Source organism: Leucoraja erinacea, unplaced genomic scaffold (genome assembly GCF_028641065.1).
Source record: "Leucoraja erinacea ecotype New England unplaced genomic scaffold, Leri_hhj_1 Leri_363S, whole genome shotgun sequence".
Lineage (NCBI taxonomy): Eukaryota > Metazoa > Chordata > Chondrichthyes > Rajiformes > Rajidae > Leucoraja > Leucoraja erinaceus.
Window position 1 is genome coordinate 117,501 of NW_026576264.1, and position 13,934 is coordinate 131,434.

The 13,934-nt window shown below is 48.2% G+C and overlaps 1 protein-coding gene across 1 annotated transcript in view; it reads right to left on the reverse strand.

The window, feature by feature from the left end:
* Nucleotides 1-12,607, reverse strand: part of LOC129693601 (PHD finger protein 1-like) — a gene marked incomplete at its 5' end in the record, with an annotated part of 23,524 nt that extends 10,917 nt beyond the window's left edge. The window contains 3 exons of the mRNA XM_055630394.1: nucleotides 2,574-2,642; nucleotides 10,768-10,863; nucleotides 12,459-12,607. Coding sequence (XP_055486369.1) covers nucleotides 2,574-2,642; nucleotides 10,768-10,863; nucleotides 12,459-12,607 — 314 coding nt within the window. The remainder of the gene's footprint in view (nucleotides 1-2,573; nucleotides 2,643-10,767; nucleotides 10,864-12,458) is intronic.
* Between the last annotated feature and the right edge of the window lie 1,327 nt (nucleotides 12,608-13,934).

Sequence of the window (13,934 nt, forward strand, 5' to 3'; positions counted from 1 at the left end):
GGAATATGTAGAATGGATCATTGTTAGCCGAGGGGAGGGCAATATCGAGACATACAACCAGTAAAATTTAATCAGACGAGTGAAACTAGTCAGTGAACAAGGAAGTTCACTGACTAGTTTCATGGTCTAGGATAGAAGGGATCTGGGAATAACTGTGCATAGTTCCTTGAAGGTGGAATCTCATATAGATAGGGTGGTAAAGAAAGCTTTTGGTATGCTAGCCTTTATAAATCAGAGCATTGAGTATAGAAGTTGGGATGTAATGTTAAAATTGTACAAGGCATTGGTGAGGCCAATTCTGCAGTATGATGTACAATTTTGGTCGCCCAATTATAGGAAGGATGTCAACAAAATAGAGAGAGTACAGAGGAGATTTACTAGAATGTTGCCTGGGTTTCAACAGCTAAGTTACAGAGATAGGTTGAATAAGTTAGGTCTTTATTCTCTGGAGCGCAGAAGGTTAAGGGGGGACCTGATAGAGGTCTTTAAAATGATGAGAGGGATAGACAGAGTTGATGTGGACAAGCTTTTCCCTTTGAGAATAGGGAAGATTCAAACAAGAGGACATGACTTCAGAATTAAGGGACAGAAGTTTAGGGGTAATATGAGGGGGAACTTCTTTACTCAGAGAGTGGTAGCGGTGTGGAATGATCTTCCAGTGGAAGTGATGGAGGCAGGTTCGTTTTTATCATTTAAAAATAAATTGGATAGTTATATGGATGGGAAGGGAATGGAGGGTTATGGTCTGAGCGCAGGTATATGGGACTAGGGGAGATTATGTGTTCGGCACGAACTAGAAGGGTCGAGATGGCCTGTTTCCGTGCTGTAATTGTTATATGTTATATGGTTATATGGATAGGCAAAGCAAGCAGCATCATCAAGGACCAGTCTCACCCCGGCCACTCCCTCTTCTCCCCTCTCCCATCGGGCAAGAGGGACTAAAGGGTGAAAACAAACGCACACCTCCAGATTCAGGGACAGTTTCTTCCCAGCTGTTATCAATAGACAAGGAGGTGCAGGAGTAGGCCATTCGGCCCTTCGAGCCAGCACCGCCATTCAATGTGATCATGGCTGATCATCCACAATCAGTACCCCGTTCCTGCCTTCTCCCCATATCTCCTGACTCCGCTATTTTTAAGAGCCCTATCTAGCTCTCTCTTGAAAACATCCAGAGAACCGGCCTCCACCGCCCTCTGAGGCAGAGAATTCCACACTCACAACTCTCTGTGAGAAAAAGTGTTTCCTCGTCTCCGATCTAAATGGCTTACTCCTTATTCTTAAACTGTGTGGCCCCTGGTTCTGGACTCCCCCAACATCAGGAACATGTTTCCTGCCTCTAGCGTGTCCAAACCCTTAATAATCTTATATGTTTCAATAAGATTCCCTCTCATCCTTCTAAACTCCAGAGTGTACAAGCCCAGCCACATCAGGCAACTGAACCATCCTACTAACCAGAGAGCAGTCCTGACTTCCCATCTGGAGCTCCCTGTAGCTGTACACTGTAGAAACATAGAAAAATAGGTGCAGGAGTAGGCCATTCGGCCCTTCAAGCTAGCACCGCCATTCAATATGATCATGGCTGATCATCCGAAATCAGTATCCCATTCCTGCTTTCTCCCCATATCATATAACCATATAACAATTACAGCACGGAAACAGGCCATCTCGGCCCTACAAGTCCATGCCGAACAATTTTTTTTCCCCCTTAGTCCCACCTGCCTGCACTCATACCATAACCCTCCATTCCCTTCTCATCCCTATGCCTATCCAATTTATTTTTAAATGATGCCAATGAACCTGCCTCCACCACTTCCACTGGAAGCTCATTCCACACCGCTACCACTCTCTGTGTAAAGAAGTTCCCCCTCATATTACCCCTAAACTTCTGTCCCTTAATTCTGAAGTCAGGTCCTCTTGTTTGAATCTTCCCTATTCTCAAAGGGAAAAGCTTGTCCACATCAACTCTGTCTATCCCTCTCATCATTTTAAAGACCTCTATCAGGTCCCCCCTTAACCTTCTGCGCTCCAGAGAATAAAGACCTAACTTATTCAACCTTTCTCTGTTAAGAGGGAGTTAGATGTGGCCCTTGTGGCTAAAGGGATCAGGGGGTATGGAGAGAAGGCATCTCTGTAACTTAGTTGTTGAAACCCAGGCAACATTCTAGTAAATCTTCTCTGTACTCTCTCTATTTTGTTGACATCCTTCCTATAATTGGGCGACCAAAATTGTACACCATACTCCAGATTTGGTCTCACCAATGCCTTGTACAATTTTAACATTACATCCCAGCTTCTATACTCAATGCTCTGATTTATAAAGGCTAGCATACCAACAGCTTTCTTTACCACCCTATCTATATGAGATTCCACCTTCAAGGAACTATGCACGGTTATACCCAGATCCCTCTGTTCAACTGTATTCTTCAATTCCCTACCATTTACCATGTATCACTTTAATTGTTTCATGTATCTAGTGTTTTTATGACTGTTGGCAGATCAATTTCCCTCCTGTTTGATCGTATTGTATCGTAAACTCCAGTGTAATATTGTGTTGTTACAGAGACGTTACTTACCAAGCCAAGGATAATCGTATCACATACTCTGATCCACCAGTACACACACAGCACAGAAACAGATAGAACCTACAAGTCAAAGAAAAAACACCATTTGCCAGTTTGTCCATCATCTCTTTTTGTTAGAACGAAGAGAAATACAAAAAGCAGGCGCAGCGGTAGAGTTGCTGCCTCACGGCGCCAGAGACCCGGGTTCCATCCCGACTACGGGTGCTGCCTGTACGGAGTTTGCACGTTCAACCCATGGGTTTTCTCCGAGATCTTCGGTTTCCTCCCACACTCCAAAGACGTGCAGGTTTGTAGGTTAATTGGCTTGGTATCAATGTACATTGCCCCTAGTGGGTGTGTAGGGTGGTGTTAAGCCCCTGTTCCACTTAGGAAACCTGAACGGAAACCTCTGGAGACTTTGCGCTCTACCCAAGGTTTCCGTGCGGTTCCCGGCAACCACCTGCAACCACCGGCAACCTCCAGCAACCACCTGCAACCTCCGGCAACCACCGGCAACCACCGGCAACCTCCAGCAACCACCTGCAACCTCCAGCAACCACCGGCAACCACCGGCAACCTCCAGCAACTGCAACCTCCAGCAACCACCTGCAACCTCCAGCAACCACCTGCAACCTCCAGCAACCACCTGCAACCTCCGGCAACCTCCAGCAACCACCTGCAACCTCCAGCAACCACCTGCAACCTCCTGCAACCTCCAGCAACCTCCTGCAACCACCTGCAACCTCCGGCAACCTCCAGCAACCACCAGCAACCTCCGGCAACCTCCAGCAACCACCTGCAACCTCCAGCAACCACCTGCAACCTCCTGCAACCTCCAGCAACCACCTGCAACCTCCAGCAACCACCTGCAACCTCCGGCAACCACCTACCTCCTGCAACCTCCAGCAACCACCTGCAACCTCCGGCAACCACCTGCAACCTCCGGCAACCACCTGCAACCTCCGGCAACCACCTGCAACCTCCGGCAACCTCCTGCAACCTCCGGCAACCTCCGGCAACCTCCGGCAACCACCTGCAACCTGCAACCTCCGGCAACCTCCGGCCAACCTCCGGCAACCTCCGGCAACCTCCGGCAACCTCCGGCAACCTCCAGCAACCTCCAGCAACCTCCAGCAACCTCCGGCAACCACCTGCAACCTCCGGCAACCTCCGGCAACCACCTGCAACCTCCGGCAACCTCCGGCAACCTCCTGCAACCACCTGCAACCTCCAGCAACCTCCAGCAACCTCCTACAACCTCCTGCAACCTCCTGCAACTTCCTGCAACCTCCTGCAACCTCCAGCAACCTCCTGCAACCTCCGGCAACCTCCGGCAACCTGCAACCTGCAACCACCTGCAACCTCCGGCAACCTCCAGCAACCACCGGCAACCTCCAGCAACCTCCAGCAACCACCGGCAACCACCTGCAACCTCCGGCAACCTCCAGCAACCACCGGCAACCCCCAGCAACCACCAGCAACCTCCTGCAACCACCGGCAACCACCTGCAACCTCCCAACCAAAACCACCGGCAACCCACCTGCAACCACCGGCAACCACCGGCAACCTCCAGCAACCTCCAGCAACCACCTGCAACCACCGGCAACCTCCGGCAACCTCCAGCAACCACCGGCAACCTCCGCTCTCCGCAACCACCGGCAACCTCCGGCAACCACCTGCAACCTCCGGCAACCTCCAGCAACCACCTGCAACCTCCGGCAACCACCTGCAACCCCAGCAACCTCCAGCAACCACCGGCAACCTCCGGCTACCACCGGCAACCTCCAGCAACCACCGGCAACCTCCGGCAACCTCCGGCAACCACCGGCAACCTCCAGCAACCACCGGCAACCTCCGGCAACCTCCGGCAACCTCCAGCAACCTCCAGCAACCTCCGGCAACCACCTGCAACCTCCGGCAACCACCTGCAACCTCCAGCAACCTCCGGCAACCTCCGGCAACCACCTGCAACCACCTGCAACCTCCAGCAACCACCTGCAACCTCCGGCAACCTGCAACCACCGGCAACCTCCAGCAACCACCTGCAACCTCCAGCAACCTCCGGCAACCTCCGGCAACCACCTGCAACCTCCGGCAACCACCTGCAACCTCCGGCAACCAACGGCAACCTCCGGCAACCACCTGCAACTAGCATCGCAACTGCCTTTGACTAAAAAATGACCGATTTTTAAAACGGCAACCTATTTTTTGTCGCGGCCGGTTTTGAAATTTTTGAAATAATCGCCGGAACATAGAAGAAACGTAATACGCTTCCAACCGTTAGGGAGACTGACAAAAACTTCCGGGAACCTCACGGAAACCTTGGGTGGGGCGCAAAGTCTCCAGAGGTTTCCGTTCAGGTTTCCCAAGTCTCCAGAGGTTTCCGTTCAGGTTTCCCAACAAACAAATAACTCGGGACAGGCAGCATCTCTGGAGAGAAGGAACGGGTGGCGTTTCGGGTCTGAGAGTCGGGGGTGGGGGAAAGAAGAGTATGAAAAGGTACAGAACATTACGGAGCCGACACCAATGGCCATGGAGCCCACAATGGTCCATTGTTGGCTGTGGAGGAAGAGGATAATAAAGGGAGAGGAACAGTGAAACTAGCAGGATGTCCAGGGTGGGGGGAGGAGATGGAGAGAGAGGGGATGCACGGGTTACTTGAAGTTAGAGGAGTCAACGTTCACACAGAATGCTGGAGTAACTCAGCGGGACGGGCGGCATCTCTGGAGAGCAGGAACAGGCAACGTTTCGGGTCGAGACCCTTCTTCAGTTTGAGAGTCAGGGGAGAGGGAGATATGGAAAAGGATTGCGAAAAGGATTTGAGTATAGGAGCAGAGAGGTTCTACTGCAGTTGTACAGGGTCTTGGTGAGACCACACCTGGAGTATTGCGTACAGTTTTGGTCTCCAAATCTGAGGAAGGACATTATTGCCATAGAGGGAGTGCAGAGACGGTTCACCAGACTGATTCCTGGGATGTCAGGACTCTCTTATGAAGAAAGACTGGATAGACTTGGTTTATACTCTCTAGAATTTAGAAGATTGAGAGGGGATCTTATAGAAACTTACAAAATTCTTAAGGGGTTGGACAGGCTAGATGCAGGAAGATTGTTCCCGATGTTGGGGAAGTCCAGGACAAGGGGTCACAGCTTAAGGATAAAGGGGGAAATCTTTTAAAACCGAGATGAGAAGAACTTTTTTCACACAGAGAGTGGTGAATCTCTGGAACTCTCTGCCACAGAGGGTAGTTGAGGCCACAGTTCATTGGCTATATTTAAGAGGGAGTTAGATGTGGCCCTGTGGCTAAGGGGATCAGGGGGTATGGAGAGAAGGCAGGTACGGGATACTGAGTTGGATGATCAGCCATGGTCATATTGAATGGCGGTGCAGGCTCGAAGGGCCGAATGGCCTACTCCTGCACCTAATTTCTATGTTTCTATGGAAGGGTAAGGTGTGAAAAGGAGACATTAAAGGGGACGAAATTCAGAAAAATGTAGAAAGGTTCTTTGTTAGCTGAGGGGAAGGTGTACAGTCAGTAATATCTAATCAGGAGGGCAGTGGAACTAGTCGGAGAACTGGGAATGGGGGTGGGATGGAGAGAGAGGGAAAGCAAGGGCTACTTGAAGTTAGAGAAGTCAATGTTCATACCGCTGGGGTGTAAGCTACCCAAGCGAAATGCTGCCTGTCCCGCTGAGTTACTCCAACTTTTTGTGTTCCTTCCTGCACATACTGGTTTAGTTTAGTTAAGTTTAGTTTAGAGATACAGTGAGCAAACAGGCCCTTCGGCCCACCGAGTCCGTGCTGACCAGCGATCCCCGCACACTAACACTATCCTACACACACACTAGGGACAATTTCACATTTACACCAAGCCAATTAATCTACAAACCTGCACGTCTTTGGAGTGCGGGAGGAAACCGAAGATCTCGGAGAAAACCCACGCAGGTCACGGGGAGAACGTGCAAACTCCGTACAGACAGCACCCGTAGTCGGGATCGAACCCGGGTCTCCGGCGCCGTGAGGCGGTAAATCTACCGCTGCGCCACCGTGCCGCCGCTGTCTTGTGGTCTTAACAAGAACGTTATTCAGTAATTGCAATTTACGGCTCAGCAAAAGGTTCAAAGACTTACAAATACTAACATTACATCATATAACCATATAACAATTACAGCACGGAAACAGGCCATCTCGACCCTTCTAGTCCGTGCCAAACACATAATCTCCCCTAGTCCCATATACCTGCGCTCAGACCATAACCCTCCATTCCCTTCCCGTCCATATAACTATCCAATTTATTTTTAAATGATAAAAACGAACCTGCCTCCACCACCTTCACTGGAAGCTCATTCCACACAGCTACCACTCTCTGAGTTTCCCCCTCATGTTACCCCTAAACTTCAGTCCCTTAATTCTCATGTCATGTCCCCTTGTTTGAATCTTCCCTACTCTCAGTGGGAATAGCTTTTCCACGTCAACTCTGTCTATCCCTCTCATCATTTTAAAAACCTCTATCAAGTCCCCCCTTAACCTTCTGCGCTCCAAAGAATAAAGCCCTAACTTGTTCAACCTTTCTCTGTAACTTAGTTGCTGAAACCCAGGCAACATTCTAGTAAATCTCCTCTGTACTCTCTCTATTTTGTTGACATCCTTCCTATAATTAAGCGACCAAAATTGTACACCATACTCCAGAATTGGCCTCACCAATGCCTTGTACAATTTTAACATTACATCCCAACTTCTATACTCAATGCTCTGATTTATAAAGGCCAGCACACCAAAAGCTTTCTTTACCACCCTATCTACATGAGATTCCACTTTCAGGGAACTGTGCACAGTTATTCCCAGATCCCTCTGTTCACCTACATTCTTCAATTCCCTACCCTACATTCTTCAATTCCCTACATCAGGTGATCATTATACTACAGTCTTTATTTGCAATATTTTATTTTAGGACTGATCAGCGACAACGATGAGTCAGCCTACAGGGATGAGATCCAGCACCTGACAGCCTGGTGTGCCAACAATAACCTCGTCCTCAACTCCAAAAAGACGAAGGAGATTATTGTTGACTTCAGGCAGACCAGAGGAGGCAGTCATACCTCCATCCATATAAACGGGACTGAGGTGGAGCGCGTCTCCAGCTATAAATTCCTCGGAGTACATATCTCGGAGGACTTGTCCTGGTCCCTCAACACCTCCAAGCTGATCAAAAAGGCACAGCAGCGCCTTTACTTCCTGAGGAGGCTCAAGAAAGCCCACCTGCCCCCCCCCCGGATCCTGACCAACATATCCCGCTGCACCATCGGGAGCATCCTGACCACCTGCTTCACGGTATGGTACAGCAGCTGCACTGCTGCGGACAGGAAGGCACTACAACGGGTGGTGAAAACCGCGCAGCACATCACCGGTGCCCCGCTCCCTGCCATGGATGCCCTCCACCGAAAACGGTGTCTGAGACGGGCCGGGAAGATCATCAAAGACCCCTCACACCCCAACCATGGACTGTTTGCCCTCCTCCCATCAGGGAGGTGGTACAGGAGCCTCAGGTCACGTACTAGTAGGATGAGGAACAGCTTCTACAACAACACAATCACACTGCTGAACTCGGAGTCCCGACGATAGATTTCTCTGGTCCCTCCGTCCCCATTGTTCAATTATTCTGTATTTCCTGATTATTCTGTATCTTCCCTCTTTCTATTTTTTTGTTTTCTTTATGCACAACTACTGACGCAAAACTGCATTTCGTTGTACTGATAATTGCATTTGTGCGATGACATTAAAGTTGAATTGAATTGAATGAAATTGAATTTAGCTAGGAGATACAGCCTTTATTTGCAATGCTCGCGACCCCCCCCCCGCGGTGACCAGCGTTCATGGAAGGCCACCACAGTCCCCGTGGGCACCGCATGTTCACGCTCCAGGAACACGTGGGTCCGGAAGAGGGGCAAGGCAGCACGGCCATCTACCGCCCGCTGCCTGTACCCGCGAATGGCCATCTTGGCCAGGCCCAGGGGCAAACCGACAGGGAGATCCCTCCCCCCCGATCGGCCCTCCCCACTCCGTGCCCTTGTGCCCAAACACCAGGATCGTGGGACTAAAATGCAACCAGAACCTGAGGAGCAGCCCCTTCAGACATTGGTACAGGGGCAGCGACCTCACGCACTCCATATAACAATTACAGCACGGAAACAGGCCATCTCGGCCCTACAAGTCCGTGCCAAACAACTTTTTTTCCCCTTAGTCCCACCTGCCCTGCACTCATACCATAACCCTCCATTCCCTTCTCATCCATATGCCTATCCAATTTATTTTTAAATGATACCAATGAACCTGCCTCCACCACTTCCACTGGAAGCTCATTCCACACCGCTACCACTCTCTGAGTAAAGAAGTTCCCCCTCATGTTACCCCTAAACTTCTGTCCCTTAATTCTGAAGTCATGTCCTCTTGTTTGAATCTTCCCTATTCTCAAAGGGAAAAGCTTGTCCACATCAACTCTCTCTATCCCTCTCATCATTTTTAAAGACCTCTATCAAGTCCCCCCTTAACCTTCTGCGCTCCAGAGAATAAAGACCTAACTTGTTCAACCTTTCTCTGTAACTTAGTTGTTGAAACCCAGGCAACATTCTAGTAAATCTCATCTGTACTCTCTCTATTTTGTTGACATCCTTGCTATAATTGGGCGACTAAAATTGTACTCCATACTCCAGAATTGGCCTCACCAATGCCTTGTACAATTTTAACATTACATCCCAGCTTCTATACTCAATGCTCTGATTTATAAAGGCTAGCATACCAAAAGCTTTCTTTACCACCCTATCTATATGAGATTCCACCTTCAAGGAACTATGCACGGTTATACCCAGATCCATCTGTTCAACTGTATTCTTCAATTCCCTACCATTTACCATATACACGTGGAACACGGCCTCTATCTCGCCACAGAAGTTGTAGGCGGGTATTGTGGGCTTGTGATCTCAGGACTCATTCAGCCCTTCGAGCCAGCACCACCATTCATTGTGATCATGGCTGATCGTCCCCTATCAATAACCCGTGCCTGCCTTCTCTCCATATCCCTTGACTCCACTAGCCCCTAGAGCTCTATCTCTCTCTTAAATCCATCCAGTGACTTGGCCTCCACTGCCCTCTGTGGCAGGGAATTCCACAAATTCACAACTCTCTGGGTGAAAAAGTTTTTTCTCACCTCAGTCTCAATGGCCTCCTCTTTATAACCATATAACCATATAACAATTACAGCACGGAAACAAGCCATCTCGACCCTTCTAGTCCGTGCCGAACACATAATCTCCCCTAGTCCCATATACCTGCGCTCAGACCATAACCCTCCATTCCCTTCCCATCCATATAACTATCCAATTTATTTTTAAATGATAAAAACGAACCTGCCTCCACCACCTTCACTGGAAGCTCATTCCACACCGCTACCACTCTCTGAGTAAAGAAGTTCCCCCTCATGTTACCCCTAAACTTCAGTCCCTTAATTCTCATGTCATGTCCCCTTGTTTGAATCTTCCCTACCCTCAGTGGGAAAAGCTTTTCCACGTCCACTCTGTCTATCCCTCTCATCATTTTAAAAACCTCTATCAAGTCCCCCCTTAACCTTCTGCGCTCCAAAGAATAAAGCCCTAACTTGTTCAACCTTTCTCTGTAACTTAGTTGCTGAAACCCAGGCAACATTCTAGTAAATCTCCTCTGTACTCTCTATTTTGTTGACATCCTTCCTATAATTAGGCGACCAAAATTGTACACCATACTCCAGATTTGGTCTCACCAATGCCTTGTACAATTTTAACATTACATCCCAACTTCTATACTCAATGCTCTGATAATATCAGTCTTTATTCTAAGACTGTGGCCCCTGGTTCTGGACTCGCCCAACATTGGGAACATTTTTCCTGCATCTAGCTTGTCCAGTCCTTTTATAATTTTACATGTTTCTATAAGATTCGCCCCCTCATCCTTCTAAACTCCAGTGAATACAAGCCTAGTCTTTTCAATCTTTCCTCGTATGACAGTCCCGCCATCCCAGGGATCAGTCTCGTGAACCTACGCTGCACTGCCTCAATCACAAGGATGTCCTTCCTCAAATTAGGAGAGCAAAACTGTACGCAATCCTCCAGATGTGGTCTCACCAGAGCACTAGTGTTGGCAGCTACAAGGAGGACAAGAGTCTGGACGATGGCTCACCTGTCTCCATAGAGCAAGGGTTTGCTCAGGCACTGTGTACAAGCCTCGTGGAACCAGTGCTGGCAGCGGAAACACTGAAGCATCATCACATTCCACCTCAAGACAGAGGGAGAGAGAGAAGGAGAGAGAGAGAGATAGTGAGAGAGAGAACACAATATGCATTTTTTAGTGACAGCAACTGGAGTAACTCAGCTGGACAGGCAGCATCTCTGGAGAAAAAGGTACACAAAAAAGCTGGAGAAACTCAGCGGGTGCAGCAGCATCTACGGAGCGAAGGAAATAGGCAACGTTTCGGGCCGAAACCCTTCTTCAGACTGATCGGGGGGCGGGGGTGGGCGGGGACAAGAAAGGAAAAAGGAGGAGGAGCCCGAAGGCTGGGGGATGGGAGGAGACAGCAGGGGGACTGAGGAAGGGGAGGAGACAGCAAGGACTAACAAAATTGGGAGAATTCGATGTTCATGCCCCCAGGATGCAGACTCCCCAAGCGGAATATGAGGTGCTGTTCCTCCAATTTCCGGTGCTGCTCGCTGTGGCCATGGAGGAGACCCAGGACAGAGAGATCGGAGACGGAGTGGGAGGGGGAGTTGAAGTGCTGAGCCACCGGGAGGTCAGCTTGGTTATTGCGGACCGAGCGGAGGTGTTCAGCGAACATGGATAGGTGTTCATGTTCAGCCTAGTAAATCATTAACGGAAAATCGCTGAAAGACCTCGTCGCAAAAGGTATTATTAGTTTTTATGGCCTTGTATAATAGTTATAGTAGTTTTAAAATCACTCTCTCACTCCGCAACCTCTCGCAGCCCCAGGGTTTTATAAAGCAAACAATTAAAGGTATGTACCTTATTTTTACATTAAATGGGGCTTGTATATAACCCTGTGTATAAAGTTTTCTATAGCGAGTAGTTCATTTTGGGCTCTTTATATCCCGCAGTATTTTTCTGGGCATTTGAGGGCACAAATCCAGCGCAATGTGAACGTTCTAAACCAGCGCGTTCACAGGAACCCACTAGAAAGCCGATTTAAATTGACCTTAATTTACAGCAAATGAACACTAAATTCCTTCCATTTGGCCTATAAATTGATGTAAATGAGATTTAAAAATCATGTTTTATTGTGAATTATTTGTGAATATTATTTGGACACTTGGGCTATTTAAAAATGTTAATCATTTATTAAGAAATGGATAGATGTTTAGACTAGTAATTGAAGTTTGAAATTAGCTACAATTGGGTAACTAACTAATTATATGCTTTAATTTCAGGTCATCCAAGTAAGATTATTTTATATTTGTTTCAGAATGGTTCAATCTACGATAACTGAAAATTTCATTCAGTTCTCTTAATTTTTAAGAAGGTTATGGGCTTTTGACTGTCCATGATCACAGCTTTTTTGTTATGTCCATAGAAAATCAATAGGGAACTAGATGCTAATTTCCGAGTATGAAAATGGCCATAACTTTTTTATTACTTGAGATATGAAAGTGAATTAGGTGTCAAATTAAACTTATTGTTATGCTTTATCTGATGGGATAAATTGCAGATTTTTAAAATCTCAACATTTTGTAACATTGCTATTGTATTGTGATCTGTGGGCGGGGGGGGAGAGATCGCTGGTCCGTGAGCTGAGATCGCTGTTTGGCGTAGACTAGGTGGGCCGTATTTAACGGTGTGATGCCGGCCGGCACGGTACTTACTCGCCAGGACCACCGCAGTAACAGTAACACTGCTGCTGGTTGGTCAGGTGCTGGGGGTCCCAGTCCAGGGACTCGAGCTGGTAGGGAAGGACCCTCTTCATCAGCCGCATGGCATTGGCGTACGGACCCTTCTTCAGAGCTCCTCCCTTCTGCCGGGAACATAAACCACACACGCACACTAACAACCACACACTTCCCGGGGCTTACGTCCGCGTTAGAGAGGAACAACACCCTGGGAGATTTGCGGGACCGCTGGGCACCGCGTGGGGCAGTGAAGAAAGCGAATGGTATGTTAGCATTCATAGCAAAAGGATTTGAGTCTAGGAGCAGGAAGGTTCTACTGCAGTTGTACAGGGTCTTGGTGAGACCACACCTGGAGTATTGCGTACAGTTTTGGTCTCCTAATCTAAAGAAAGACATTCTTGCCATAGAGGGAGTACAGAGAAAGTTCACCAGACTGATTCCTGGGATGTCAGGACTTTCATATGAAGGAAGACTGGATAGACTCGGCTTGTGCTCGCTAGAATTTAGGAGATTGAGAGGGGATCTTATAGAAACTTACAAAATTCTTAAGGGGTTGGACAGGCTAGATGCAGGAAGATTGTTCCCGATGTTGGGGAAGTCCAGAACGAGGGGTCACAGTTTAAGGATAAGGGGGAAATCTTTTAGGACCGAGGTGAAAAAAACAATTTTCACAAAGAGAGTGGTGAATCTGTGGAATTCTCTGCCACAGAAGGTAGTTGAGGAAGTCTAGAACTAGGGGTCACAGTTAAGGATAAGGAGGAAATCTTTTAGGACCGAGATGAGGAAAACATTTTTCACACAGAGAGTGGTGAATCTCTGGAATTCTCTGCCACAGAAGGTAGTTGAGGCCACAGTTCATTGGCTATATTTAAGAGGGAGTTAGATGTGGCCCTTCTGGCTAAAGGGATCAGGGGGTATGGAGAGAAGGCAGGTACGGGGTACTGAGTTGGATGATCAGCCATGATCATATTGAATGGCGGTGCAGGCTCAAAGGGCCGAATGGCCTACTCCTGCACCTATTTTCTATGTTTCTATGAATGTATCGTTGACAGGGATTGTAACATGAGTGCAGAGCAGTTCAGAATATTTGTTTCGATAGTCGGGTGATTTTGAAACGCTCGATATTGTTTCGTATCGTATATATTATTGCAATAAGTGATTCAATTTATTTTTGTGTTTAAATAAATATCACACAGATTCACATCGCAGAGAACACAGTTGGTGAGGCCGCATATAGAATATTGTGTTCAGTTCTGGGCACCGTGTTACAGGAAAGATGTTGTCAAGCTGGAAAGGGTTCGGAGAAGATTCACGAGGATGTTGCCAGGACTAGAGGGTGTGAGCTACAGGGAGAGGTTGAGCAGGCTGGGTCTCTATTCCTTGGAGCGCAGGAGGATGAGGGGTGATCTTATAGAGGTGTACAAACAAGTTGAACAAGTTAGGGCTTTATAG